Genomic DNA, 25,077 nt, shown 5'->3' with positions numbered 1-25,077 from the left:
ACAGTGCAGTGGCTTACTTTATATCCAAATAAAGAAAGATCTCCAAAGATGCCTTTCAAGTTGTAAAGAAATCAGTGTTTTTGAAACTACTAAAGACAGCAGAAGTCAATATGACTTATTTTAATCATTTAGCCTGACATGTTTATTGTTTCAAAATGTTTAAAATGCTAAAATAAAATATACTGTGTTCAATGGGGAAAAGATTGTTGTTTTTTACCCAGACATTTAAAAAGAATATATTTTAGAGTAGTAATCATAATACCGTGATATCGTGAAACTGTAGCATTTTTATCCAAGGTTATCATACTGCCAGAATGTTGTACCGGTCCATGCCTAGCTGGGTTTTTCATAATACAACATTATAGGGTCAAATAATGGACGAATAAAGCACATTGATGCCATAGGAAAGAGTCGCTTCCTACAAACCTTTCTGCTCAGTTCTGAAAAGAACCATTTTATTAGTGGAAAAATCAACAACCTAAAGATTATTTTAAAGAAAATGAATGAATGAATGAAAATAGTCATCACTAAAATGTAATATATGTATATATATGAATTCAATTGAAAAGCTGGTATTTCCTGAAGAGTGGAGTGCTGCAGTCCCCTGTTTGTCCGACATCAGGGTAATCTGATGCTGTCAGTGAGAGCTCCATATGGCCACAAACACTCGCTGACCTGGATTACTTCACTTTCTCTGCACAGAAAAATCTGCACACAAATCTGCTTAAACTCCAGTGGTTTAACGCTCAGCCTGTGACACTGCAAATCAACCGCAGTTAAAACTCTGATATTTTGTACTCGTTTGTGTTTTTAATATGTAATAACATGCAGGGCTTCCCGTGTGCAATATGTATCATTAAATTATGATGTGAAATGAATTGATGCGTAAATGTGTACTCCTTTGGCTTCAGCGGCCAGAGATGTGAGTTTTGAGGCTTTACAGCTAAATAGAAAAATACTTAATTTAATAACATAAGGTCATGTGATAGAGCATTGTCAGAAAAGCTGGGCAATGAAATACCTTTTGAACATGATAATATACAATTTTGAATATAATGATGTACATTTAGCATTTATCATTTTAAGGGAAATAATTATTAGCATATATAAATGTTAATTTCTTTTTTTCAATTTTTGTAATTGTTAAAACATGTTTTAACTGAAATAAGGTAATGGACAAAATAAAGAGAACCAGAATAAATTAAAAACAACCATAACATTTTATTAAAATCTAATCAACCAATTTAGTTTTTGACAAGAGAAAACAAAACTGGAAAAAGGGAATAAATGGGATGTCTGGAAGTAGGTATCAAGGAATTTAAAGTTTTAATAAAATAAAGAAATTAATAAATAAAAGTATAAATATTTGGTAAGAAAAAGTTAAAAAGTAAAAATGTTTAGATATTCAAAATAATGTTGTAGACGAAATATAACAATCAAAATAAAACAAAAACATGAGATATAGAATCAAATTAAACTTAAATGGGTATAGAAATGAATCAACCTATAAAAAATTGATAACTCATATTTATATATTAATTAATAATGTTGTATACTACAATCAAATAATATATTTCTTTTTTGCAGGAAAAAAAAGCCATTTTAAAAGATCTAATACTGTTGTGGACTAAATAAAGTAACAAAAGAAATCAACAATAATTACTTCTTTAAGTAATGATACAGTTAAAATGAGCTTCCAACAAGAACTTACAAGTGAAAGAGAATAAATAAAATAAAATAAAAGTCGTATTAAAGTAATATGTAAAAACAAACAAAAAACAAAAGAGAAGAAGAGGAAACAAGTAAGAAGTAATATAATCTACAGAAGCAGCTCGAAATCTAAATCAACCCAGATTCCATCACAGTCAAGTTTCTCTAGTTGGAGATGTGCAAATTTCATCTCAAGACTTTGTTTGATCATTCCTTCAACTCAGAAAGTATGTTTTAACTTCAGTGTCACACTTTAAACTACACTATTGATCTTCATAAGGAAAAAAACAGCCCAAACCTGGACAAAATAGCTGCATTTTCATAATCCAAATTCCAAAAAATGCTGGGTTGTTGTAACCCAACATTGGGTCAAATATGAGCAAACCTAACTGTTAGGTTAAAAAATGTTTTGTTACTTAGTTTCTAGTCCAAATATTTAAACCTCGAACATGAAAAAGCATCTTTTAGACAAGCAGTGTTGTGCCGGTTACTGAAAAGTAGTACCTAGTCACAGTTACTAGTTACTTCATTCAAAAAGTAACTCAATTACTTTATTGATTACTTACACCAAAAAGTAATGCCTTACTGTTAAAAGTAATTTTAGAGTTACTTTTCCAAAGAAAATTTTTAATGCTCCCATTAATGCCCTTATAACGTCACTTCAGTGCTGCATGGAAAGTACACTGTTGATCAACCTCACAGTTTTAATTCATTCACATTCTCACAACTAAAACACAAAACAGACTTACTTAAAACAGAAGTAATTGGTCACTTTATTTTGGTGGTCCGTTTGTTGAATTTAAGTTACATTGCATCTACACGCTAACTAATTCTCATTAGATTATAAGTAGAATGTTAGGTTGGGGTTGGGGTTAGTGTAAGTTGACACATACTTGCAAAGTTTCTTATAGTCAGTTTAAATGTCTGTTGAAGAAGCAGTATCAACAGATATTAAGCAGACAGTCTGCTAATACTCAAATGAACCATCAAAATAAAGTGTTACCAAGTAATTTTAAACACTAAGTTTATACTAAGCATCATATTCTAACAATAACGAAGTTATATTTAAAAAGTAATGCGTTACAATATTAGTTGCTGTCAAAAGTAATTGCTGTTACAGTAACACGTTACTAGAAACGCATTGGCAACACTGTAGACAAGTATAAAATATTGCTTGTTTTCAGAAAAAACAAGTCACAATTAAACGAGTTAAAACAAGCAAAAATATCTACCAGTGGGGTAAGTACTATAGTCTTATTTCAAACCGAAACCCAGATTATTTTACTTACCCCACTGGCAGATACTTTAGGAAAACAGACTAAAATTTGACTGATTATTTCAGAAAAAAAAAAAAAATATATGCTTCTCTACACTGTAAAAATCTAATAACAAAAAGTCAAGACAACAAATAATTTTAGGTTGCTTTATTGAATTATTTTAATAAGCTAATCAGGTTTCGGCTATTTTTTTTAAAAGTAATACAAGTGTAACTGAATACTTTTGTGATTAAAGTAAGTTTCAAATGACTAGAAAGGTTCATTTGGTTCAACTTAAATTAAGGCAGCAAGATTCTTTACAGTGTAGAAGATGGTTATTAAATATTTTTTTCTAGATATATGTACTAAAAACAAGACAAAAACTATGTAATAAAACATTTTTGCAGTGTTCAATTTAAATTTTATTTATTATTTATCAAAAATAACCCAACCCTGTTTCCCAACCCGGTTCATAATGGCACTCCACAATACACATATTCAACCACTCCCTAATCAAACACACCAGAACATTACAAGAGACACCAAAACCTAAAGTTAATGGGTCAGATAAGGGAGATCTCCAAAATGTGTACTGTTGGTGTGCCTCAAGCAACAGGGTTGGGAAACACTACCCTACTTGACCAACAATGAGTTTAAAACAATGTTTTAGTGCAATGGTCTCAAACTCAATGAGGGCCGCAGCTCTGCATAGTTTAGCTCTAACACCTTTAACTCACACCTGCTTAATGGTCTCTGGTAGTCTTGAACACCTTGATTAGTTGGATCAGCTGTGTTTGAGTAGTGTTGGAGCAAAACTGTGCAGAGCTGCGGCCCTCCAGGAATCCAGTTTAAGATTATGTTTTAGTTCATGCATTATCAGACTATTGTGACTCCCCCATCGTTCTTGCCCCCAGTACTTTCTCTTCTTACGTTTTCTCTCAGCCATGATCAAAGCACCAAAGACGGTCACAATGACAGTAGCGGTGATGACCAGCACAGTGACCGTCTCGGCCACGCACCAGCTGACTGTCCACCCAGGCCAAAGAGGCTCCGGCCAGCTGCCATGGCTCCCGACAAGTTACATTATGATAGTCGTCAACGTGAGAGATGTCGAACACTGAGCAGCTTGCTGAAAACACGGTGCAGGTTCGCAGTCGCAGCTCCACGGGTTCCCAGACAAAATTGCAGGTGCGTTAGCGGCCGTGTGCGCAACTCAAAAACGTCTTAAAATTCAGGTGCTCCAGTTGATTCCTTCCAAACCCAAAAGCGAGAGACTGTGTAAGGGTGCGAGTGCATTTACCTCAATGCGAGAAATGTTGTTGTTCCCCAGCTGCAGGACTTCTAGAGCGGGCACATGGTGAGGGATCTGTCCCGAACGACGTCTAGATGGTTACCTTGGAGGTAAAGGTGCCGTAGACGGGACAGGCCTCGAAAAGAGCCGGGTTCCAGAGACTGGATGTGATTGTGGCTAAGGTCCAGCTTCGCCAGGTTCTCCAGATGTTCCAGGCCTGGAGGTTTCAGCAGCAGCAGTGCATTGTGGTCCAGCCGCAGCTCACGGAGGGAGGACAGGCTCTCTGAGAAGTTCGGGGGATCTGGGGTGAGGTTGTTATGACTCATGTCCAGCTTCTCCAGAAAGGATAGCGAGAAGAAAGCCTGTGTGGGAAAGAGACAATTAAATAAGCATACTAGTTAGCGTTACGGCACATAGACATGTGTTGATATTTAATAATTCAGTATGTTTGTGATATTGGACAAACGCAATATTAATATCATGGACACTTCAAAACACTGTGAATTATTTTTTATTATTTAATCTTTAGAGTACCTTTAGAGTAGTTAGCAGAGTAGTCCCAAAATGCTTTAAAGGGTCAAGAAACACCAAAACACATTGTTTGAGATGTCGACAGTCATATATGTGTCCCACGATGCTAAAAACACTATTAGGACACATATTTTTAGCTAACAAGTGAAAATGGTTGTTTTTGCGTATTTCGAGCAAATTCGTTCTTTCCGGTTTATTTTAAAGGAAATTAAGGCAACGTCACAGCAACGAGATCATTACAGCATGGAGATTGGCTGTCCATACCGGCCGGTACAAAGTGACATCTTTGAGTTTTTTTAGCATTAATTGATGAGAAAGACTTGGTTCAAACCAATCAGCTCGCTCTATTGTTAATGAGATGCAACTTCATTAATATGCATGATATAGCTTTGAAGACTCCTTTTACCTGTTACAATGTTCAGAGAGACGCAGTGTTGTGTTGCCAACCATAATTCAAACAAGTGGAAGAAGAATAATTGTTTGGAGACATGGTCATCAGTGCTGCGTTTATAAATGATAGGTTTTGTTTCTATTTCCCATTTAAAGGGCCATGAAACCCCCGTCTCAGCAGGGTGTTTTTACACCTCTAGTTTGAAAAAAGTCAGGAAAGTCAGGGTTCACACGGTCCTGGAAAACCTGGAAAAGTCATGAAATTTCGAAAAGGCATTTTTCAGGCCTGGAAACATTTTGGAAAAACAAATAAATGCAAAAAGTTTTGGAAAAGTCATGAAAATTTGTTTAACAATTATCTGTGAACTTGAATATATTTGAGATGAACTTGGCACTATGTTTGATGGGTAAACTTCAAAAAAATTAAATGGGTAAAAAAAGCAATAACTTTTAGTTCACCTCTCTTCACTGTAACTCAAGATGCATTTTGGAGTGTCGTGTGCAGAAGAACTGCAGAGGTAAGATACTGTGGGTGTTAATTTGTACTAATCTTAAGTCTTGTGAAAACACAAGCCAACATTATAAAATTTTCACGCAGACAGCCAGATACTTTCTAAAAACTATTTTACAGATATAAAAATAAAAACGACATGGATTGTCACATTTTTTGATATGCTGTAATAAATGTGAATGTGCATTTTTTCTTATTTACCACGTGTACATAGACATTACATGAAACACGAAACAAGATCATTCATATTTACCTTAAACTTTTCGAAAAGTCATTGAAAATCATGGAATTTTTGTAGTAAAAATGTGTATGAACCCTGAAAGTGGGTAAGTCCAGCTTTGTTAGGTGGGAGTGTTGAGTGGTGAAAGAGGGGAAGGGTTTGCATGAAAAGGGGAGCTTCATTATTCACTGATTTTCAAAGTGGCAACACAAACACAGACATACAGGAGATAGACATTGATTTAGAGAGCAGCATTACGGCGAATCTTAGAGCTGTGTGGAAGTGGAGGATTTTCAGTCCATAAGAACAATTTTTTTTCATAAAAACTATTTTTAGGTAATCACTTGGAGTGTGAATGGGGGTTTTTACCGGACTTTTATGATTATAAACAATGTTGGTTGAAGTTACTTTATGTTTTTTGCCCAATAATGAGTTAAGTGTCCAAAATTCCCACTCTCTATTTTTTCAGGTTTTATCATAGAGCATCAGATTGAATTAAATTAGGTAATCTAGCCCACGTATGCTTTATTTTCTGCATTCTGTCCTGTCTGGTTGTCTCAGCGCTACTCAGCAGAAGATAAATGATTTTGACATGCATACTTCTGCTTCAGCAAGCGTTCTTGCGGGTGCATTATGCACATGGACAGGGAAACTGGACTGTATATGAACATTAATGTTCCATGACTGAAAAAAATATTTGGAAAATACAGATTCCGTGAAAAGGTCTTGTTCGCTTGTGGTCAGAGTGACAAAAACATCTTAACACCAAGTGTAAACAAATTTACAATATTGGTATAAGCCTACTGTTTTTTCCTCTTTTTTGGTCAGTTTGGGCATAATGATTAACTATTTGTTATATGAGTTTTATGCTGCAGTGGTGTCAACAAGCATATAGTACAGTATCTTTATACTATTAGCATATTTATAGTACAGTATGGTAAACAATAAGCATATAGTATTATTAAATGCGTGTTTAACAAGAGGAAAAGTAAAAAAAAAAATGAAAATAACACTACTATAATGTCATAGATTATTTAAAAATATATTTTTTGATACCAAAGGTAGAGGAGTGCGGGGCACAAAGTAACGTGGGTAAATTGTAAATGTTTTAAGGTATTTGCTCAGGGTTAACCATGGCATGTCTCCGAGGTCTTCACCAGTGTCAGTAGACGTCTTCCTGCCAATTATAAAAAAGTTCGGCAAAATTTGGATGTGAAACACAGGAAAAAACATTTTTGCAGCATAAAAGTATTTTTTATGATAGTTTTTGAGGAAAACTCGACACAGCGGGGTCAGTTGTAAAAGGTTACAATTAAGTCACACACTGTTGGACACCAATTAACTAACAAAATAAGTTTTGAATTTTGAGTATAAGTTGAGAACTTTTTATATTAAAATGTTTTTTTAATAGAAAATATTTTGTAATAGACAAAATATATATTTTATTGCTAATACTACAAATAAATGCATTGTATAACAATGAATATCAATACAAATAAATCCAAATGTGTTTATCCAATAAATAAATAAACATACTGTGTTATGCTGAATAAAAAATGTATTGAGCTAAGTACTGAGGAAATGAAGCTACTATTTAAAGTAAACTGGATTTAAATTAATTGTGTAAAATCTGCCTTTTTAAGCATGTTACAACTTGCCCCACATGGGGGGTAAATAGTAATGTTTGTATTCCTGGCACTTTTGGCAACACTGTACAGAAACCATAAGTCCGGCGATCATACAACCAGTGCTCATTTGTAGGAGAGGCTTATGTGTTGTTGGTAAAAACCAAATGGTTTGTCTAACCCCACTACTTCGTTAATTATTTGGCCCAAATTAAAAAGTGTTACTTTGTGCCCCACTCTCCCCCACTCAATGCACTTTTTAGGTAAATGTATACATTAGATACCAATGTGTAGTCTGCTTTTAAAATAAAAAATGAAAATGCTGTCAACATTTATTCATACTCCATTTATTCCAAACCCGATTTTGTTTCTTTCTTCTGCTGAACAAACACACAATATTTGGAAGGAAGGTGAAACCTTTACCATTTACTTCCATATTTGTTTTTCCTACTATGAAAATCAATGGTTTTTGGCCTTTTTCAAAATATCTTCATAGCATTCAATTTTGGGTGAACTATCTTTTTAAGGTATCAATATTAACCCTATTATACATTGTTTGCTGGGTTCCACACAATCGATTGTGTTGGGCAACATAAAAGGAATTAAATAAACTCATCAGTTTTTACAAGTTTAAAGGAAGGAACATGAAAAATAAGTTCTTGAAAAACCTCAAGAATGTTGATTCAGCTCATTTTAACGAAGTAGTTTTGAACAAACAACAAACGTCATATTTGAGTGTAGAAAGTGTACCTAAATTACAGATATTTCTGTCAAAATTACTCAAACATTTGTTCAATCCTCACATACATGTATCTTAAAATTATAGTTAAAAGAAAACTGAATAATAATAATAATAATAAAATAATAATAATAATAATAATAATAATATCAATATTAACCCATTGGTTAATTTGTGCAAAAGTTTCGTTATCCAACAACAAAAAAAAAAAAAAAACACAGTTTTAATCGCGCTAAAACAGTAAATGAGACGGAATGTGTTTTACCTGTGATTGAAGAGTCTGGATGTTGCTGTCCGAAAGCACTAGAATACGCAAAGACCACAGACCAGCAAAAGCTCGACTGCGGATCACCGTGAGTCTGTTTCCTCCCAAATCCAGGAGCCAGGTCCCGTGAGGAAGACCGTGAGGGACGTCCTCGAAGCCCCTGGCATGGCAATCCATCAGGTCTGAGTGTTCATAACACTGGCACAGTGAGAGCACAGCCTGGAGCTCCTCGACGGACACAGAAAGAGTGAAAACACCGCGAAGGAGAGCAGCATGATGTGGCGACAGACTGCTGCACAGCGGATCATCGGCTCTTCTACGGGACACTGCAGTTAGTTTCCATTAAATGTTTATGTTGTGGGACGAAAATGCAGACTCTGTCAGATAAGCAGGATATTCGCAGTCTGGTTGCAGCGTGAAATGTCTTTCTTTAATCGCCTTAAAACCATATGCGACTCATTTTCTTCCCCAGCCCCTCCGCCTATGAAATGCTCGCAGTCAACAGCTATTAAAATACGAAAACATACAAGAACTTGATGCCTTTACCAAGAAATGCTAAAACTGTAGTAGTAGTATGCGTGAAACACTGAGGGATTTGTTTTGTTTCCTTTTATCATTATAGACTTACAGAACCACTTTTTTCCCCCCCAAAGACAGCGACTGGGTTTTACTCCATATCACAAAGATGCGCTGCGCTCTAGTGATGGAGTCAATTCAGCGAGTCGGTTCTTTCGAACATGTTATCAAATAAACGATTCTTTCACGTCGTAGTAGCATAGCCTGTTCATTTTTTTTTTAAATCACCTTAAAACGATCCAATATCTAAAATATATATAATTAAACCACGTCAGTGTGGTTAAAAGGATTTTGATAGTTGATCATTTTAACCTCTTTGCTCTATTAAGCCAATTATAACTTTTTCTAATAAATATTTCAATGTTGTTTAACAGGGGCTTTGTGGGTTATTATATTATGCAATAGTTATAATAACGTTTTTTATCTGTTAACATTTTTTTAGCATATCCCTGCTCAAATTTAAAAAGATGTTCATTCTATTGTGATGATAAATAGGAAAAAATAAAAGGTAAACAAATATCTCTTTAAAAAACGTGTTTAGCCTATTAAATGAACCGTTTAAAAAAATAATAATCCAATATAATTATTTCCACAGTATATTTTGTGTCATTTCACCTGCTTCGTGAACGAATCATTCATACAGTTTTCGTGAACCGGTTCAAAAGATTGAGTAAAGATTCGACTCCGAAGATCCATTCGTGCACTCAGACGCGCAGCTGGCAGATTTGTTTAATCCTGTACGTTTTAAACCTCAGCTATCCCTGTATTACATGATTGTTTACCCCAGATAACCTTACTATTCATACTGTCCAATATGGTTTAATTAAACACAATCTCAGACATATACCTGCTGATAAACTTAGAAATGAGCATTCAATAGCCTGCACAACAAATTACTGTGGTTTGTTGACAGAACTCAAATATATTCCAAAGACTCGCGAATTCTGTCTTCACAATATCAATCTTATTGTGAAGCATTTTGTATGGGACCGTCTTAACGTCGACGTAAAGCAACAGTAGGCCACTTTCCCTAAGTATTGTCATCATTCTCACCCGTATTTTTTTAACTCCCACACAACACAACCCAGCAAACAATTTTGGGTTTGATAAATGTCTGACAGACAACTAAACGTAGACAGTTCGTTAAAACAAGGCTAAACTTGGGCTGTCAGTGAAAATCTAGTAGACACCTAAGAATAGCCCGAAATTAGACTAGTCGTCAAACAGACAGACTTTATATGTGTAGTCATTCATTTCTGTTTATTTGATGACTTTTCTAGTTTTGGCCTATTTTTAGACGTCTATTAGATTTTCACTGAGGGACCAAATTAGCCTTGTTTTATCCAAGATGACTATGTTTAGATGTCTATAAGACATCTTTTATTTCATTATCATTCTGTTACTCAAACGTCATGTGTAATTTTCATTTAGATGGCAACAAAAATGCAGTACGAATGAATTTTCACTGAATCAGTAATTTCTTAATATTCTGACTTTTGCATTTCATATAAAACAAATGTGATTGTTTACACTTGGGTGAACAGGCCAACTTTCTAATATGGTTTTGTCTATGTGCTAATTAACCTTCACTGCCAGCTTAAAGTGGCCCAACACAATGGTGACGTGACCTAAATGTACAAAAGGGGTCAGGGGCAGAAATACGAGATCATGTGTGATTAAATAATGCATACGTTTGTAAGTGAATAACGGAAAAACCATGACATCAATCATTCATTTCAGTCAATTGCATGTCTTGGATGTAAATATTGAAGGCTCCGCTTTGATTCCCTGAGAAAATAAGGCACTCACTTTTTTCTGACTATTACATGACTACAGAAGTATATGGGAAACAACACTAATACACACATCCAGACTGACAGACTATTATAATAGTTTATCATTGATACAACTTGTATCTAAATATGAAGCAAGCCTGTTCACCTAACACAATCTTATTTCAATTCGTAATTTTTTGTTTTAGTAGCTAATTCGTATGAATTCTACGATCTCATTCGTACAATGGGCTATATGCACAGCTAGTGTTTTTCAGCCAATGATGAATTTCCGGTGAAAGGTTTATGTGACTTTTTTCAATTTTATAAGGCTCCGTTTACAGCATCGATGTTGTAATGGAATTTAAATATAATCAGGTTAAATAGATTAGGCATCCATTTGGTTATTAAAGCCTAAAAAGAGACGAAAGACCGCTTAAACAGGCGGTGTCGTTAGCAGCAGGCTAGCACAGAAATTCCATTGAAAATACAGGGCTAAAATTAAAATCCATATTTTTAAGATATGGCATGGAAAAATATAATTTAATGCATGCTTCTTGTTTGGTCTGATAATTGCATCTCAGCCAGGCAGTGAAGATCACTGTTTTTTTTAAAGAAATCGGATCTTAAACGCAGCGATTTGTATGGGATGACAATTCAACAGAAGCCCTGGGGCTGGCTGACTGAAATTAAAAGTCCGTGGGCATATACCCCATTAGTACGATTCCTTATCCCCCAATGACGGTTTGGGTGTAGGGGTAGGGTTAGGTGCCACACCTCCTTTTAAAATCATACATTTTCGTAGGTCTGAACTTGTACAAACTAGTCACTGAACTGACAAAACTTAAGAGTCAAGTTTCCATGGGAGATCAGGCTGGTTTACCAAGTATTTTAAGTATCTACAAATATTCTTTATTATGAATTGTGCGATTAAAGGGTAACAATTTTAAAAAGGTAACGAATTTTTGTCCACAATACAAATAAAGTCAGATTTGCAAACGCAAACTACGCTTTAGATAAAACCTCCAAAATAGAGAATAAACCTCAGATTTTTAAAGTTTATAACTTGATTCCAAAAACTTGTAGAACAAAAAAGAATTTCTCAATTCTGAATTCATCTGACATGTTTAATTCAAGTAAGAATTATGATATATAAACCTAGAATTGTCAGTTTTGCTTTTTTATGTGAAATTGAGTTTACAAATCCTGCGTTTATTATAATTTTTTACCTTTTGTCAGAATTGCAGACATTAAAATTGAATGTTCTTTTAATTTATCACAATTGCCCCCCACTGTGATCAATCGTATAAATCGTGACATGAAAGTCAGGTCAGTTCACTGAATTTAACTTTGAAAAAACTAAAACGAGAATAAAGTTCCACAAGCTTGTTTCCATTCTTCATTACATGCATATCAATTGAATTTCTTTTATTCTTTGAGCAGCCAATCAGACTACACCTTTTACTCCACAGACTTATTCATAGGCATGACAAGATGCGAGACTGGAAACACAAACTTGCACAAAGTTTTTTTGACCAATAGAAGATTAAAGGGTAGGTTCACGAGTTTAGCTCAGGTAAATCTCGAGAACTCCCTGCTTGTTAAAGCAAATGGCAGATAAGGATTGCTATGATGATATACTGCTGGTTAAGAGCGCATCTATGGTGCCAATTTGGTTTGGTCAATTTACCTATATGTCGCATATGTCTTTGGACTGTGGGAGGAAACTGGAGAACCCAGGAGAAACCCACTGCTAGCACGGGGAGAACATATAAACTCCGTACAGAAATCTCAACTGGCCGGGTTAAAGACCTGAACCAGAGACATTATTGCTGTGAGACAAGGAAGGGGGATTCTTCAATACGAAGATGACTAAGCTAAGACACTCTGGTATTATAATGAGTTAGGAATTGTCTGATTGGTGAATTACGCATTAGCTAATGCAACCAGCCACAGTCCATAATAAGCATGTAATCCTCTCAAAATTAATTTATAAATAGACTTCACTTATTTTGAAGAATACTGGTAGTTGGCACCATTGAAGTAGATGAGCTGTGTCTCATTTCAGAGGCTGTATCCTCTGAAGCAGTAGTGTTTCCCAACCTTGTTCCTGGAGGTACACCAAACAGTACATTATTTTGGATGTCTCCGTTATCTGACCCATTACTTCAGGCTTTGGAGTCTCTTCTGATGTTATGATAAGATGATTCAGGTGTGTTTGATTAGGGAGAGGTTGAAAATGTGGACTGTTGGTGTGCCTTCAGGATCAGGGTTGGGAAACACTGCTCTGAAGGATGTAGACTTCAGAGGCGAGTCCCTCAAAGTCCAAACAAGCCGAACCGAGCATTTTGAAATGAGGACCATCTAGCAACATAACAGCTGCCGTTAATAAGCGGTAATAAATGTTGTAATTTTCCCAAAGTGATTTTTAAAACTTATTTTAAGTGATCTGAAGGTGATGACGCAGCACCCTTCAAATGCATCCTTTGGAGGATGCAGCTTCTGAAATGAGCCACAGCTCAGTAATTGGTTCCAACAACCAGCATTCTTCCAAATATCTTATTTCGTATACAACAGAAAAAATAACTCAAAGGTTTAAAACCACGAGGGAGAATAACAGATGTAATTAATTTTTGGGTGAACTCTTCCTTTAATAGGTCAGACCGCTGACTTAGCAAATTTAAAGAATGTAAACCTTAAATCTACAAACACTATAAGTGGAGTAGACTGCATCTTAAAAAATAAATAATAATAACATTAGATGCTGTTGAATCTCTTTTTTTTTTTTTTTTTTTAATGATGCCAGTGTGTGACATCATTTAATGGCTGTAGAAATGAATTGTGCATTTCACGTTACCTTTTAATTTATTTTGTCAGTGGCTGAATCAAGCTTCCACAAAGTAAACGTTGAAAGAGCAAAAGGAAATATAAACTAATCACATTTACAAGATAGCTGCAAGCAATTCTGAAATGATCGTAGAGCTTCAAAACACCACCAGTGAGATTTTTCTCTTTTTTATTTATTTGTTCATTACTATTTTAAAATAAAAAATAAATACTGCGAAAGAAACCTATAGGCGAACAGCAACCCCGTTAGCACAGCCATACGAACTGCTGTGTAACGCGGATACGCCCGTCACAGCTTGGCGCCACTGCTAGAGCCTCCATCAGGCTACAAAGTTCACGAGGCTGGGACAGGGAGGATTTTTCCTGTCCCCCTGTCCCAGTCTCTCAACATGGCAAGATATCACTTTAATGTTTACTTTCCCCCAAAAAAGTGATTACAAATAATCCCGCTCAGAAAGAGATCAGTCCTGCTGCGAGAGATGAGCAAGATACGAGCCGTCTTACACTGACACATATCTAAGAAAAAGTTCAATAAAAATCTGGAATAATCAAGGAATGCAAGAAGCGCATGTACCCTTCCAGTTAGGATGCTTTCGGAAATAATAATAATTATAATAATAATAATACAAACATTGCATCATGAAAAAATGGTCCCACTATGAAAGAGGTATCCAAAATGGCAACTACAAGACCAAAATGGAAGAACATAACGTAATGTATAACCAAACAGCTCTCCATTTCCTCACTGGAGCTAAAGAAACGTCATGAACACGTTGTACATGTAAACTGAAATTTGCAGAACTCAGAGTGCTACTCCTTCGTCCGTCACTTAAAAAGTGACATTTAAATGCAAGACATGTAAAAAATGTTTCAGATATTGAGATGTTGCGTAGATGTTAAGTGCAATTCAATTTCCCATCCCTGCCCCTTCAGCCCTATTAGTCCATCTAAACCTAAATATGAGAAAAAACTATTTTGCGCAAAAAAAAAATCTGAGTTATTCAGTCTGAGTGGCTTTGTAACTTAGGAAAATAGTTTTTGTTCCAATCCTCACACACTTTGTGCCACATTTCTTTATGGGTAGAAAGAAACATCACGGATTACAAGATTGTTTAAGTGAAAAGTGAATCAAAATGAACAACAGAAGTAAACGTAAAGAACAGACATCCAACAGAACAGGCTTCGGGAAAAAAAAAGAAAAGAAATGAGGACATCAGATGTTTTCTCTATCAAATAATATTCTATGACGGAACTATTTTTGCTCTCTTTTTTGTGGGTGGAAGCAGTTTTTCTCTTCAGACGTGTAAGACCGTCATCCATGCTCAAAACGCTGAGTATCAGCCATCTCAACCTTTGTCTGGCGATTAGTTAAAAAAAAAAAAAAAAGAAAATATTAATTTAAAACGAACAACACTTCCTTTGTCAGCATAATGTTCCCTCTCTGAGTCTGGGCTCATGATGATAAAGTAGAGTCCTGTGTGTGTTGAGCTTGCTGTGAATGCTGCACTGATATCTGACCCTCCACATCTCGAAAATGTTTCTCGACCTGCGGACAGAGAGAGAGATGAGAGTGACGGTTAGCACAGCAAACATGAAAATGAATGCACATATTGTGTTAGTTTTGTTATATCAGCAGGAGGCTAAATGTTTTGCTCATTCGTCATTTCTTAGGTAATGCTCGCAGCCAGTGTTGCCAGATAAAGCTGACAGTTTCAGGTCTAAAAGCTGTCCAAAGCCCAAAAAAACCCTTCTTGTGGTTATATGCAGGAATAATGATCGATAAAAGTGTTTTAAACCGCTGTGAGTTTAACTGCAGGCACTGCGTGATGCACTTGCACGGGAATGGGAGTCAGACTGTGATACAACTTCACCTGCTTGTGGGTAAGCTACCGCAGTTTGCGCTAAGCAATAGTCATAACTAACTAAATGGAGTAGGAGCACAGAGTTACCTTCATTTCCTTTCAGTGACCACTTATTTTTAATGGATCAAATGTATTAAATAGCTCATTAGAAACAACAAATAATTAAACATTTCAGAGTTACACTATGATTTAGTGCTTGTCTAAGCTTGCAACAATTATGTCTTACTCTCAATGAATAGCCCTGAACCTTTATGAGTTTCTTTGAACTGAAAAGCTGAAAATCTGCAACCATGACTTCCATAGTAGGAAACAATACTATGGAAGTCAATGGTTACAGGTCCCATTACATGCTTCAGTTAAATGGTTTGTTTGCATGGTGTAGCTTAGTTTTTAATGGCTTTTATTTTTGTCTTTTCTTTTCAGATCTGGCAACCCTAATGAGTGAAGACACCTCCTCATTTCCTCTGATTTTTTTACTTCATAACAGCATCCAGAATAGTCACATCTACAGTATGATACAAATTTAAATACTTCACTAAGAACTAGATGGTCAGTTGGGGATCTGTACACAGTGTTTGAATGTTTGTAAAACTGATATTTATCATTTGCATTTTCAGAATTTGCTTAAATAAATGCAACCACAGTTGTGTACACAGGCAATTTGCCCTAAAATCAGGATTGCTTATAAATGTAAAATGTATCTAATTTTTGCAGTCACTTGTTTGGGATGTATGGATATAATGTTGGTTTCATATATTTGAAAAGGCTTTAAGCTTATAAATGCAACTTTGCAATTCAAAAGTATTTTTTCTTAAAACTAGTAGAGCTTCTAGGTTAAGCTGCTTTTGACATAATTTCCATTGTAAAAGCGCCTATAGAAATAAAGATGAATTGAATTAAAAATAAACTTTTTTGAACACTATAGCAGAATGTACAGGTAGTGTTGCAGAATTGAGCAACTTACTATTTTCCGCACATGGCTTAAAGCGCTGCCCTCTTTGCCTTTACAGTTGTCCACTTGGTATGGCGGACTGATGACCACATCGTCCATCACTATGATGTTCTTCTCCTGCCATTTGCACTCTTTGATGCTGTGGGTGAAGACGGGAAAGAAGAAATGAAGTAATTCTTTTTAAAATCGTCATTCATATTAAAATGTCCAAAACATTGTTCACAATACTAAAATGATATAATATAATAATTAAAGGTCTAATTAAGAATATATGAAGGTAATTGTTTTCTTCTCTAAAATTGATATTTTCAGGTGTGTAAAAGCTGTTGTTGTGTAATTGAACAGGCAGTTACAAATTTAATTTCCTTTAAAACCACAACTAAGCAATCAAAGCTGACATAGCAAGAAACCAAAGCTTCACCAAGTGGAAAATTGGAGTCAGGATTCCTACTGTAAGCCATATGTCAAATTCCCTGACTTTTCCCTGATTTTGAAAGACTAATAAAGTTTCAATTTCAATGTTGTGTGATGAACAAAAAACACTGAACACTGAGCAGGCAAGAAAACATTCACAGAAATACAGAAGAGTGCATCATCTTGACAAGAAGAAAGAAATAAAATGGCCTAAAAATGACGAATCACTTGAAACAATTGTGATAAACAAATTGTACAGAAAAATTACGTTTTGCTAAATGGAATGTAACAATTAAAATTATAAAGATTTTGCATTGATTTGGATAGGGGGGAAATCCCTTACTTCCAATGTCTAGATTAGACTTTTTAAAATTCCATAATATTCCAGAAATACCATGACCTGCCAGAACAGTTGAATTAAGCATATCAACATTCCCAATAATTTAAGTTCCACTTACGTTTTATGAATGGTCTGGAACAGCTGCTGACCCTCTACAGAGACCCCAGCACTAACTGCATAAGCTAGCGACAACTTATCTTCCTTTTCTGCTCGTGCTCGGTTCACAAGCTGCAGAGAAATGACAACAGCAATGATGATAAGTAATATAAAAAAATAAACAAAGCCATTATTAAAACATTTGAACAGTGTCAACACAACAAATCCCACTAGAAAAAGCAACAAAAGCCATTCAAAAATGTGTCGCAATGGCAATATAAAAAGAGGATTAATCAAGTGTTAAAGCAGAGTTTCTACAGTTTATCAAGTCAAATTTAAGGCCATTATGCATGAAATTTCAGACTTACACAATGCTAAACATAAGGATTTTTTTTTTCTAATGGCCCAGTAAAAATGGTAAGATAAAACATAAAAAATGTATTGTAAGGAAGATAATCAAGCCATATTGGTAAATAAAGTTAATAAATAAACATTTGTTTAAACTTTATTGAGATGGAATGATAGTGATTGTATTACATGTGGCCCTAATGGGTAGCTTTACATGGACATAGAAAAATTAAGACACATTTAAAATGATTTTTAAAACCTACAACACAATACTTCAGAGGATTTAAGACCCTGCATATTGCTTCTTTAGGTGATTTTTTTTGTAATCTTCACTTTGGTAATCTTCGAAGTATGACAATTTGCTTCTGCGTTTGAAGTGTCGTTTCTTCTGTTGACGTCAGTTGGACAGCTTCAGCCACAGTATTCTTAACCACGCCCCTCTTTTCACTAGTTTGCTATGAGGGAATTATTCGCAAAAGAAAGCCCCACCCTCTACACAATGTTCTGGTTCAGTTGGAAGTACGTCAACATACTAAAATAAAAGTGTAATTAACTAACGGTTCACAAGTTTTCGAACTAAACTGAATGACAATTACGACGGTGACGGTAGGGAAAAGCAGACAAACGTCCTTCAAAATTATACCCTGGAAATCAATGGTTACTTACTTTAAACAGCTTACTTAAAAACATGTAATGTAAAATGTAATGTGTGTTTATAAAGCACAATTTATCGTGTATGGCCATACACCCAAAGTGCTTCACAGTCAAGAGGGGGAGGGGGCTCTCCACACCACCACCATTGTGCAGCATCAACTTGGATGTAGCGACAGCAGCCACAGGACAAACTAGTGCTCACCACACACTAGCTATTGGTGAAGTGGAGAGGACTAAGTGATAGAGCCAATTCAGTGGATGAGGATGATTGGGAGGCCATGATGGTTAAGGGCCGATGGAGGGAATTTTGCCAGGACACCGGGGTTACACCTCACTCTTTACGAGAAGTGCCATTGATTTATAATGACCACAGAGAGTCAGGACCTCGGTTTTAACATCTCATCTAAAAAACGGTGCTCAATGACAGTCCTCTCTACTGGGGCATTAGCATTCACACTGACCACAGGTTGAGTGCCTCCTGCTGGCCTCACTAACACCACAGCAACCTAGTTTTCCCATGTTCTCCATCCAGGTAATGACCAGACTCAGCTCTGCTTAGCTTCAGTAGACAATCATCAAAACATCTTTTATTTTCTCATGCCAGTTTGTGAAGGGCAAATAAATGCCAGAATTTCGAATTTTTTGTCTGAACTATGATAAAAAAAAAAAAAAAAATCACACATTAGACAGCAAAATAAATGGACTTACCTTGTTAAAATTGAGAGATGCTAAAGGGGGAGGGGTTTCAGCACGGTCAGTGATGATGTCCACCTCGGACACATAGGCCAAGTTAACAAGCATCACATCGCTAAGGTTGGGGTTTACCGCTGGACGGGCACATTCTGATCACATGAGTCAAGGTGTTATGTTTGGTATCTTTGCGTGGTCGCAAAAAAAAAAATGCCAATAGGGAAAAAAAAATAAAATAAAAAAAAGCGATAGGAAACTCCCTATAATATACCCTTTTCACAAGACTTATGACGCTTTTAATGGTCTTAAATCCTTGAAAGTTTTTAATATTTTGAATCAAATGAAAACCATGAACATTATATTGTATTTTTATTGAAAATGACAAAAAAAAATGAATTACCACTTGCGAGGTGTGTAAAATAACAGTAAATTTGATGTTGTTCTCTTCATCGGCTGCCGTTATCAAGTTTAACTGTTGTCTAAAACAATTTTTTCCTTTTTCTAAAGTCTTGATAACACCATCATAGAGTTTTTCTTTTATTGTTTCAACAAATAGGATTGTAAAAAATTGGTTGTTGTATTCTCCCATTCACTATGCTCCAAATTTACCAAACCATGACCCTTTCTGCAACTAAGAAATGCGGAATGTGAAAGGGTCCACAGACGCGAGATGTCAGCTGTAAGCCATACCATGCATGTCTCTACTCTGGTTTCATGTGTGGCCTCTCATGTTAACAACCAGGACAATATGACTGAATGAATGTCTGTCAGTAATGAGATGAGTGTCATGGCGGAGTCCGATTACTAACATGACAGACTGCAATCAGATATGAGCCGTATATACAACAGACGGCAGCCTGAGTGTGTTCAGGGTGGAGGATTGTGGTTTCTGAAGAGTTAATGCTGACTTTAAGGTCATATAGATATTTTTGAGTTAATCCCTAATGGGGGTATTTCTACTAAATAGGCAGATCAAATGTTGCTTTTCAGTCACATCATGTACAACTATTCTTAAAACAGGAATACAACCAAAGCAGCAAAGATAGTGCTGTCAGCAAATGTAACTTCATTTCAGCTGACTCCAGGTGTTCAGCTGGTTTTTAGCTCTGAATATGTTTGCTTACGCAGGAGTTTACACTCCTTTCAAGCAGTTTGTATTAGAAGCCATAAAGTTATGATCTAGATTTTTAGACAAAACACATCTTGAATTTTTTAGAAACATAAATTGTTTTTGTTTAGTTTTTGTTTCCTTTAGTTTAAACTGTATTGTCCATTCTGCTTGGCACAGAAAGAAAATTTGTCTTTAACACTAGTAACCTACAACCTTACAACAATCACATAATAGCAACACTCATCAAGACAACAACAAATTAAAAACGTTACAAATTAGCCCCTTACATATTACTGCAGATCATTCTTAACAACTGCACCATTCACATTAAACAGTGATCCGATCATTCACAATAAACAGTGATTTAATACAACATCTGCAATTGGGATGAATTACTTTTTAATAAACATTTCTTCAGGCTCTAGGCATTTTAAACCTTCATCCTGATGGTAACAATTCAAAAGCTGAGTGAAAGGGATGTGTATTATCTTTAAATATCACAACTGCTGTTTTTTCCCATAAGGGAGTCAAATAGAATCTGCAGCAAATGTTGTTTTCAACCAGTTATCTTACTTGCCTGGTTGATAATTTGCGATAACTTCTTCTGTTAAGTGTTGTGTTACCAAACCATGAAACAACATTAAACTGTGAGAACTCTATTGATGATCTATATGCCATGTTTAAAATTTGTGTACTAACACTAGAACTTCTCAACTTGTGGAGGAGACTGAGGCGCTGACTTGCCTTGTTATAAACAGCCTCTACGTTACTATCAAAATTCAGTTTATTGTCAATTATTGTGCCTAAATACTTAAAATTTGAGACCTGCTCTACTATTCTTTCATTAATGATGACTGGTTTATAAAATCTAGTAACTTGAGTACAGTTCCTTACACGCTAGACATTCCATACATTTACAAAGAACAGACATGAGCGTGATTGGACGGAAATCACGTTAACAATTTTTTTATGAGGTATTTTTGTTACCGGAATAACTATTGAATTTTTCCAGGCTAATGGTACAAAACCATTATCTAGAAATATTTGAAACATTCTTGTGCACACATAACCCAATTGTTTTTAGGTTTGAATTTATATGTGTAAAATATAATCTGTGATTGACGTCAACAAAAAAGTAAAAACAAGAAGGTTGGGACGAATACCTCAAACGGAGATTGTGATTTCTAATTTTACACAACCTTTTGTTTGTTCAGTTACTGAGCTACAAAAAAAGATAAACTGAAATTAAACGTTTCAATTAAATGTGAATTAATCAGATTTTTAAAGGGTCATGAAACCCTAAAACTCTTTTAGATGTTGACCAATTATGTTATGAATGAGATTGATACTATTGATATAATTAAAGATTATATATATATATATATATATATATATATATAATATATATATATATATATATATATAAATAAAATTAAATGAATACAGTTTGGTATATTTAGCTTAGGCCCACCACCCTCAATCAAGTTTGGATTTTGGCCCTTCATAAAAACGATAGGTCATTTATTTCACTAATTTGGCAACCGTCAAACATCATCAGGGAAACAGTTCGAATTTCCGCTTAGTAAAAAAAAAAGTGTTCCATTTAGGACGACACCACATACATATTACCATGCAGTTAAGTGTGTACGTGCATAGATACACAGTGCATAAGTACAGTATGCCATTTGGGAGCGCAGCTAATTAAGCAGATGTGATTTGGAGGTGGTTGGAGCTAAACTGTGCAGAGCTGTGGCCCTCCAGGAGCTGAGTTTGACTTAGACCAAGACACTGTGCTAGCGCTCTTCAAATTCACCCGAGAGATGTTTATTCTGAGAAATTATTTATAACTTAAGAAATCACTATATTTATTATATAAATGCAATTAGAATAAAAACAAATTGTTACCAATTAATAAAACTCATGTTTGCACTACAGAGTACCAGAAGTGGTAAATTACAACTGTATACGTTTTAATTCTGAAATTCATAATATGGAAATATGTTGGACAAATAAAATGATACTTTAAATATAAAAAAACCTACAAAACTATTTCGCTATGGATTGACTATTTTAATTAAAATTTGGTGGAATTTTGTATTCATTTCGTTTAATCAATTGAAATATTTTTACACAGGGTATGTTTACATGTTAAATGATTAAAAATACAAGACGCTCGTTTCTTATTCTGGAAAGCTCCACATACAGATGGCAGTCTGGTCAAAACAATTCTGTTCATTGAGACTTGTGAAGATGGTCACTTGTGTCAACCAATGCAATGCATGGCTAGACTAAGCATCTGAAAGAGTCATCTGACCATTTAATATTAAAAATAATGCTTATTTAACATTTATAAATAAATCTCGTACATTATCTCCCTATTTAGTACAAACGTCTAAAAGCTTCACAGTGCAAGTATTATGATATATAGTGACTTATGCTAAAGAGGAATGGCTGCATATCAGCAGGTTAGCAAGAAAACCACTCATGATGACCAAAAACATCATAAAAATAGAGAATGGTGCATTTAAAACTCGAACTAAACTGCCTAATTAAGATGTGCACACTACACATACTACTGCACGTCAGGCAGAGAGACGTTAGCGTTCAAGGCAAGCTAGCTGACGCCCCCTGAGCACGCATGCGTAGTAGCGTGCGCGGAAAAGCAGCATTGCGTGCTTGACAGCCTGTCCACTCTCCTTCACTTCCATTAGTGACTGAGACTGGAAATAAACGCGACAAACCCTTTGTTTAAGAGACAAGCATCATAGGTTTCTAAATAGGTCTACATTTATTATTTAGCTGACATTTCTGGATTTACATGCCTGATTCCACAGCCGTTTAATATTTTTTTATGTCCGTTAATAAATCAGGCAAACGATTCGTAGCTGGTAAATCCGGTCGAGTCAAGTTGAACATCTTTTATGTGAACGAATCGTTCTAGTTGACCTCAGTGCACCATCTCGTTGTCTTTTCAACAAAATAATGTTAAACATCAAGTAAAATGTATTATGTTAACGTGGTGAGTTTTATGGACAAACACGGTAGAAAACTATATGACCTTAACATGTCAATTACATTAAAAGACGAGTACTGTGGCATACATACTTTAGAAATATAGATATTTATACACTTTGCTACCACCAATGACAATGTAATATGCAGAAACAACCAGCGAGTTGATTCAAAAGATTCGACTCATCTGAATCAATCAAAAACCCCGCACCAATAATAATGTCAGTTCCATGTTGGCTTTGCGAGCGTTACATGCTACACAATTTATACACACAAGAGCTGACCAACCGACCAACAATCAAACAATCTATAATATATCTAGGAAATATTCAATACAGCAATGTTGTCTAATGTTTCCATGTGTTCTCTGAACATGAGGACCCAGTAAAATTACACAAACACTCTTACACGTCGTCTAAAACACGACATTTCTGAAAAACATCAAAGCAAATCTACATCTCCTATCGCCCGAGTTGAAACGTGCGATAATATTTGCAGGCCTTAAGCTAAAAGCCAGCGTTATAAACGTAGCAACCAATCGCAGTCTAAAATGTGCAGCACCTGACTCGACATGCGCGAAACACGGAAGCGAATGCCTGGTGGACACACTTCACCGGGCAGAAAACCTCTTTGGCAAACCAGGCCTCTTACAGTTGTGAATCCCGACGATTCAATGACAAGCCGCGACGACAAAAGGATACTCAACGTCAGCATCTTGGACGGGTAGTCGAAAGCGACGACCTCTCCTTGCAAGCGCTGCCCCAGGCAGGTGAGGCAGGAGACGTGGCTCCCGACGTTGAAATACTCTCCTGGTCCAGGAGCCGCCATCTTCTCCGCCAGGAAACGGAGCAGTCGCTGCACGTAAACACGCGCAGCCGCGTCAGCACGGGATGGGAGCCCGAGTGGGTGGGCGTGGCGTAAGAATGAATGAAGTGACGCAAAAAAAAGACCGCCGCAAGTGAGGTCACGCCCACTTTACTATGGAGCAGTAGTGGATCGTGAATATATTTACTACAGCACTCATTCATCCGCGGGCTCCTACTTTATTCGGACGACTATTTTGAAATGATAAGGGGGACAGCGGCTTCTGGCATCAGAATGAGATGTTTTTTCTCTTTTAGGAAAAAGTCATATGTTAAAATGACTATAATTTATACAGTGGGGAAAACCTGCTATTACAGCCCACTTTTGATGTCTTTTTGTCTAAAACAGAAAATATTTTATATGCATCACTTACATTACAAATGCATTATTTGCTGTTTATATTATATATTTAGAATCAAACAGAAATATTGTAATTTTTTTTATTTAATAATTTTTTTACAAAAAAATGTGTGTACTAAGTAATAATAGTTTTTACATAAAAAGTTTTGCTATTTTTAAAACACTTGTTTATTTATTTTCCTGAGATATATATATAATTGTCTTTAGGTATGCATTTTTTATTTTGATTATTTAGTGTAATGCAGTAAAAAATGCCACATGAAAAATAAATACATTAAAAGGTTATATTAAACATTTTTATAAAAAATATATTGTTATATTTCAGAAATTCATAGTTAAAGTCAGAATTATTAGCCTACCTTAGAATTTTTTTTTGTCTTTTTAAAATATTTCCTAAATGATGATTAACAGCAAAGAAATTTTCACAATATGTCTGATAATATTTTTTCTTCTGGAGAAAGGCTTATTTTTTTATTTTGGCTAGAATAAAAGCAGCTTTTAATTTTTAAAATCCATTTTACGGTGAATATTTATTATTTTAAATATTTAAGCTATATTTTTTTCAATAGTCTACAGAACAAACCATCATTATACAATAACTTGCCTAATAACCCTAACCTGCCTAGTTAACCTAATTAACC

General features: G+C 35.4%; 2 protein-coding genes across 2 annotated transcripts; both read right to left on the bottom strand.

The window, feature by feature from the left end:
* Positions 1 to 618: 618 nt before the first annotated feature.
* On the bottom strand, positions 619 to 8,871 carry si:ch211-237i5.4 (phospholipase A2 inhibitor; the record flags this gene model as incomplete). Its single annotated transcript, XM_056452592.1, is given in 7 exon segments — positions 619 to 751; positions 3,884 to 3,984; positions 3,986 to 4,069; positions 4,071 to 4,112; positions 4,114 to 4,319; positions 4,322 to 4,619; positions 8,539 to 8,871. Coding segments are annotated over 7 exon segments (1,197 nt in total), but the record flags the coding sequence as incomplete, so codon positions are not given.
* Positions 8,872 to 13,885: 5,014 nt separating this feature from the next.
* Positions 13,886 to 24,094, bottom strand: lsm12a (LSM12 homolog a). Its single transcript, XM_056453370.1, has 5 exons — positions 23,914 to 24,094; positions 19,108 to 19,241; positions 17,420 to 17,529; positions 16,560 to 16,686; positions 13,886 to 15,279 (listed from the first exon to the last, which is right to left on the bottom strand). The coding sequence occupies exons 1-5, from the start codon at positions 24,038 to 24,040 to the stop codon at positions 15,187 to 15,189; spliced, it is 591 nt and encodes a 196-aa protein (XP_056309345.1). The 5' UTR covers positions 24,041 to 24,094; the 3' UTR covers positions 13,886 to 15,186.
* Positions 24,095 to 25,077: the final 983 nt, after the last annotated feature.

This window comes from Danio aesculapii, chromosome 3, assembly GCF_903798145.1.
Source record: "Danio aesculapii chromosome 3, fDanAes4.1, whole genome shotgun sequence".
Taxonomy (NCBI): Eukaryota; Metazoa; Chordata; class Actinopteri; order Cypriniformes; family Danionidae; genus Danio; species Danio aesculapii.
Note: the sequence above shows the minus strand (reverse complement) of the source record. Positions and strands in the feature narration are given on the sequence as shown.

What these genes read in the sequence shown, in the direction of transcription:
- lsm12a (XM_056453370.1), bottom strand. Translation starts at nt 24,040, where the DNA reads ATGGCGGCTCCTGGACCAGGAGAGTATTTCAACGTCGGGAGCCACGTC. An exon ending in GTCCAAGATGCTGACGTTGA is followed by an intron (nt 19,242 to 23,913) that starts GTATCCTTTTGT and finishes TCATGTGATCAG; the next exon opens with AATGTGCCCGTCCAGCGGTA. An exon ending in TTCCAGACCATTCATAAAAC is followed by an intron (nt 16,687 to 17,419) that starts GTAAGTGGAACT and finishes CTTCACCCACAG; the next exon opens with CATCAAAGAGTGCAAATGGC.